The sequence below is a fragment of the Dendroctonus ponderosae genome, unplaced genomic scaffold (assembly GCF_020466585.1).
Source record: "Dendroctonus ponderosae isolate FM_Combo_2020 unplaced genomic scaffold, Dpon_F_20191213v2 Dpon_F_20191213_8, whole genome shotgun sequence".
Taxonomy (NCBI): Eukaryota; Metazoa; Arthropoda; class Insecta; order Coleoptera; family Curculionidae; genus Dendroctonus; species Dendroctonus ponderosae.
In genome coordinates this window covers 2,882,883-2,889,180 of record NW_026019016.1, presented here as the reverse complement: position 1 = coordinate 2,889,180, position 6,298 = coordinate 2,882,883, and the positions used below count along the sequence as shown (strand labels likewise).

At 35.8% G+C, this 6,298-nt stretch overlaps 1 protein-coding gene across 6 annotated transcripts in view; it reads left to right on the top strand.

Moving 5' to 3' along the window:
• The first annotated feature begins 3,728 nt into the window (after positions 1-3,728).
• LOC109533001 (pleckstrin homology-like domain family B member 1) overlaps positions 3,729-6,298 on the top strand; it is a 17,149-nt gene continuing 14,579 nt past the window's right edge. For 3 of the 6 annotated variants that reach the window (XM_048669456.1, XM_048669457.1, XM_048669455.1), the window contains exon 1: positions 3,731-3,924. In XM_048669456.1, coding sequence (XP_048525413.1) covers positions 3,762-3,924 — 163 coding nt within the window. In that variant the 5' untranslated portion in view covers positions 3,731-3,761. Of the gene's footprint in view, positions 3,925-6,298 lie in introns of all 6 variants that reach the window. The other 3 variants (XM_048669458.1, XM_048669459.1, XM_019898179.2) reach the window with 2 other exon arrangements.

Sequence of the window (6,298 nt, the reverse complement as noted above, 5' to 3'; positions counted from 1 at the left end):
ACAAGTTCTCTATCAATTGTTGTTGAATGGTCCCTGCAATTAAGCATTGAAGCCAATTAGTCGACGAGGAAAACTTTGAACTTGAGCATTCCACAAGGCTGTTTGGACGTCAATAGGCCAACGTCGAACGCGTTTAAAATAATTATCACTCAACACTAAATTGGACAGTCTTTCTTGCATAACAACTTACTGATTCCCTGGACAGGTAATTTGCAATGCTAATCAGTTTAATGTTGACTGTGATTAGCTGGCAATAAAATCTGCTTACTTCGTGTGTTAATTAATTCGTTTCTAGTCACACTCAATGATTCTTTCAGTGTCTCAAGTCTTTATTTATTGTTTTGGTTGCATTCTGTTCAATATTATGACTTGTTTTTGACTATTCAGTCAGTGGCTAGAATTATTTTTACACCAACGCAATCAAACCTCAATCGATGTCATATTTTTATAATTTTTTAAAGAGTTACACAGAGATGGCTTGAATATGCCTGATTGATTTTTTTGCCTTGAACTTCGCTTTGTATCAAAAGTACCGCAGAGTTTGTGCTGTTGGATAGAAGGTAGTTGTGGAAAAATAGCTCTAACGGAAGTAGGCCTGGGTAACTTAAAGGCAATTTATTAATAATATTTTAAAATGTCTTCAAATTTTAGAATTTTCCAGTTTTAGCCAAGTTACTCTTTCTTCTAAATGGTCAATTTTCTAAAGTTTCACTTAAAAATGCTGACAATCTCAAGGTATTTTTCGCGAAAAATTATGAAATACATTTTGAATCTTTCGTCGCTTTGCAAAAAGTTTTGAAATCCCTTTCCAGCTTCGAATTTCAAACAATCAAATAATTTTCTATCAAAAAACGGACAAAATAAGCGAAAGTTTATAACAGATTATTTGCAAATCTCGTCACCTCCATTACTCTGAAGACTGTAGAATTTGTTAAAACATGTGGTTTTTTAGTTTTGACTGAATTTTTTTTGCGTTTCTTCCTACTCAAAAACGCTCTATTTTGTAGAGTTTCACTTTAAAATACTGACGATCTGGTAGACTTTTACGCGAAAAATTACAAGATAAATTTATAGCTTTGTAAAAATTTTATGTGTCGAATTAGGGGCAAAAGCGAAAATAAATTCCTCCCGTTTTGTTCCAAAAACCATTATGGTTTTCTCCAAAACCGGTCACAAAACTGAAAGTTTTTAATCGAAAACTTCGAATTTGGCTCAAAAACCAAATAATTTTATTCAGTTTTTTACCGAAAGTAATTAGGACTATCTTGAAAAAACGACCAGAGCAAAAGTTCACAAAAAATTATTGGGAAAATTCGCCATCGCTCTGAAGATTTCTAAAGTTCCTTTAAATTTTTAGGTCGTTCCAGTTCTAACAAAGTTTCTATTAAGCAATTCTTTCTACGCAGAAATCGTATTATTTTTTATTTTTATTTCAAATTCTGACAATCATCAGGTATTTTCTGTGGAAAATTATAAGATAATTTTTATTGTAATACTCGCCTCCTTAACCGCTATGCAAAAATTTTTGGAAAACTTTTTACAGTTTTGAATTATGGAGAAAACCGTAATAATTATTTCTGGGTGTTTTTCCAAAAATATTTCCCCGAACTGAAAAAGCGAAAGTTTATAATCATTTATTTGGAAAACTATTGGAAACTGGGGTTTCGTCACTTTTACGTCAATATTTCTAAACAACACTGTCTCTAAACAGATAAACCGCGTTGTAAGTAAGTTTTACTGTAAAATACTGGCAAACTGAATCTTTTATGCAAAACAATTAAGAGATCGATTTTACAAGAAAATTCGACGACTTTATTTGGACTCAGTTCTGTCGCAGGGAAAATCTAGATGACTTTTTTTAGTTGTTTGAACAAAGTAGTAAAACGTTACTCAGAAAAAATGTTGATGACCTTTTTTTTAGATGTGAAAATTCCAGTCTCAGGTCTCGTAAAGCTTTAACAAATGAATTATCACTCATTAACCGATGAGTTATAACTCGTTAACTCAGAGCGGCAACAACTCATTAGCGCAACTCAACACAGTGTTACCCAGGCCTAAACGGAAGATAAAGTACTTTTGTCAGAAACTGAACTGTATTTTTTCACCCAAATTTCCATTTTATGTTTACAGCAAATTAATTTTTATGTACAAAAAAGATTACGGAATATCCAAATGCGTCATTCAACGCGGCCATGTATTATATTAAAATTCCGAAAAAACCCCAAAAAAATTAATAGCTTTTGTTTCGTGTTTAATCTGATTGCTTACGATAGAACGCATTTTTTGAAGCAAGGAAGCAGGTGTTTTAACAGGTCCAAACAGATGAATCACGCTTCACTGGGCAGAAGAAAATCACCTTTGTGATCGTATGATTTTTTAAATAAAATTTAAACTTAAACCCTGATCAGCTGGAAAATATTTCAAATGCATCGCAAAACCCATTGCGCTTTAATTGCGTTTTTAACATCATTTCTAGCAAATTAACTGGTTTTTACACTTAAGAACTTGACACTCTAAATGCGAATTTTATGCAAACTGCTGAAATAGATTTATCCGGTAACGTAATGTTTAATTCATTCTTAAAAGCTTCATTAGCATAGTTTAGTTTGCATGATGATACGGAATTTGTAACTGGATGTTTTGGCTTCAATTTAAATCATGAGCTCAGCCCAACTATGGCGTCATCCAGTTTGAACCCAACGCTGTTATGATAATTAACCTTGTTAATTTCCCGACAAATTCTGTTTATTTTCATTTTTATGGCCGCGTTTAGTGTTTGACAAATAAATGCACATTGTTCAGTAAAATATGCCTCGGTATATCCAGCATCTAGCGTATCTTTCGACTGTTGTAGTTTAACAATGTTTTAAACTGTTCCAAACGATCTACAAGGAAACCAACCATTTGGAACTTAGAAGGGACTCTTAGGGATGTGAAACTAGTCCTAGATTATTGGACAAAGTTTAAGTTATAAAATACGCAAAATATGAATGCACTCAATAGGCTTTGAGTGCGCCCAGAAAAATTGAGCAAAAATCCCAATAGCGCAAACATGTTGAACATTTCGAAATCGATTCCTGCGAACTATAATGTTTTATAGTTCGCGTTCCAATATGTCAGCACATTAACTTCTTTATCCATAACAATAATACCTCACTTACGTCACTGCTGTTGCATTTTAATTAGCTTTTTACGATGGTTTGTATAAACGAATTCACCTGCCAGTTGAGCAATTAAATTAATGGTCTTCATTAAGAGTATTTCGGCGTGCTTTTTACGGTTACCCATTTAACTGTACCCCAAACCCGATATCCGATGGGCTTTAGTTGATGGTGGTCATTGTTGGTGGTGAAAGCGTGCCAACAGTGCCCATATGGAACGTTTTCCCAAAATCTCATTTGTTCGCTAGTTTTTTTTTGATTGGCAGTGGTTGGTTTAATATGTTTCATCTAAAAATCCCCTATAGGTAAGGCACAGCTTTTTCCTTGTTGCCCAAGAGGAACTCGTTTGGCATTACCATAAGTGCATCGAGTTGATTTATGTTGCACTTGCCATTTGCAGCTAAATAATCCACTTAGTTATTACGTAATTATTTATCTATCGCCTGAAAGCATGCAGTCGCATTTCTAGACATCGAATATTAATGGTACATTGTCGTTTTTATCCCCCGAGTGGTTTTAAAACGAGTGCAAACTGCCTCTTCCGCATCAGATGATGGACGATTATGGCCCGAAGATAAATCCTGGTGTTTTGCTTGCAGAATGTCTGGAGTAACGTTGGCTGGTGGGCAGCCTTCAGGAGGCAATACAGACGTGGGAGATGGAGGTGGAAGAGCGCTCAAATTGCAAACTGATACTCCTCATTTGGTTAGCATGGGAGGCGACAGACTCAGTACTTCGGTTACGTTGCATCCACTTCCTCCAGGTGAATAACTATAAAAAATGTTCATGGAAGTGAAGGTGTTGTTAGATTAAGGGTGGTGATAGTAAATTTATGGAAAATGATAAATGATCTTTTAGGAGTTTTCGGACGTAAATCACTGAGGTGATAAAACTCACCAAAATTAGTAGAAAACTTGTGCTGAAATTTAAGCATTTTTCCAGTTTTTTCGTTCCAGCTCCCGCGATTTTTGCGACATTTACCTGAATTTTGGAAGGTGGGTTACGCTCTTGAGGCCAAATAGTTCATTCGGTCAAACGGTTGCACGAATATACAGAAAGTTTTGTTTTAAGGGGGCCAGTCACTATTAGCCAGCTGGAACCTTTCTGTGGTACGCCCCTGAACTTTAAATGCATTTTTTTTTAATTACTTGTTCAATTTAGGAACTTCCTTATCTCTAGTGTTTGGTTCGCATCTGCCACTTTTTTTGAGTTATTTGCAAAATTAATCCAATATGCCTATTCAGGTCCAGCAAAGCACCGCTTTGAGAGAAAACATGGTGCTTTCAGTCTCAAATATACTTACTAAATATTTACTTTTGTGTGTGTTTTTTCTTTCCGTCTATTTCCTCGATTAAAAATTGAATTACCCCGTATAAATATGAGATTTACCTGTTTACCATGGCTTTGTCCCATTTGTTTCCTACGCGCTCTTTTATCTTATCAGTGTTTGCATAATTTCTTTATTTAATTTAGCATCACGCAGGTTGTGATATTTCGTACGTACATTGAGATTTTTGTCAAACTAATTAGAATATTCGGTCGACAGTGCGTTATTGGTGCACATTGAAGTCGGTGAGTCGATCTTAAAAATATACCTTTTATTTTTAGTTTTCATAACTTTTCTCGCTGAGATTCATATGCAGATTTTTTCTGTTTTCTTGTCGTCTTTAAAAGTTCTCTTTAGCTTCCGCGGTGTTTTGATGGTGAATTTTGCCAGCATTTGTTAAGAAATCTGGAATTTTATACGTAAGCTTAACGTAGAAATTTTTGGGAAACAATGCGGCTAATTTCTCTTCTCCAATTTTTCTATTGAAACTGGGGAGAAATTTGACTTCTCCTTTATGACTAGATGGATGTCCATATTTATTGGCAATATCGAAAACAGCAAAAAGAGCAAACAATTCAACATCCGTCCTATTTTTGGGCTTTGAAAGCAAGCAAAACCGCCAGACACGTCGGGCCGAAACGCACGTGGCTAAGGAGTGATTCACGTGTCTTAAGGGACCTGCCATTTCCTTTGAAATATCGCAGCTTTAACTGCTATTTATCGTAATAAAAGGACCCTTCTCTTTTCCTACATGGAGACCTAGCGGCCCGAATAGAAATAAGAGCAGAAAGTGGCTTTCTATAGGATGGCAATTCAAATTTTACATAAAACATTTTGTTGAAAAACACCTTCTAGCGTCAGTTTTTTTGGTGTGTTTTTGGAATGCAGGCGTTTCCAAATCGCACCAAAAACTTTTGAGATAAATGATCCATTAAAACAATACAAACGTAAAAAATATTTTCGTTTTCATTAATTGCATTTCCTTCATTTTCCAAAGTGTATCTTTTTTACTTTCTCCATAACATTTGCGTACAAACCGCTTTAATAAATGAACTTTCCTTGAAACGATCAAATGAAATTATTCTCAAATATGATGCACCAGACCATAAATCTGGAGCTCAGACAGGCTGAAAGAAAGGTCCCCCCATTGCTGCTGTTGACATCTATTTTTTACGTGCCTTTTCCGAGCGTATTAGACCGTTAACAAGGGCTTCTAATTCGGTTTTCGGGTTAAAATAGAAACCAAACTTCTGTAAAGGCTGAACCCCGGCGTCAGTTATTATCGGAAGTCTTTGTGGAACATCTACCTATCTCTGGGAATTAACAGAGACACTTTCCTGGTTCAGGTTTCACGTCTCGAGTCGCGACATAATCAAGCGAGGAATTCTATCTAATTAGTGTTTCCTGTTTTCTCTGCAATATTTCATGCATACTGGTAATTCAATTTCTTCAAAGGAAAAATGTTTAATTTTCGTTTTAATTCAGCTGCTTATGCAAGAGGGAAAACCGGTGGAGTAACACCGATGGCGGATCCAGGGGTGGGGGGGTCATGGGGGTCATGACCCCCCATTCCATTCCAAATGAGCGTTCTTGTTCATTTTGCCTCCGAGATATGAGCAAAAAGGGGACGGAAAACATGAAATTTTGGCATAATCTTGCACCTAAGTGTCTGATATTCAAATTTCCCTTTCTAGGTCAAATCTACTCGAATTTCCTCACTCACGTTGTTACGACTGAATCGACTTTTCAATTCTCTATCCAACGATGCCAAAACGAATTCTGCGGCTCGAATGGTTCTTGAGAAACTTCG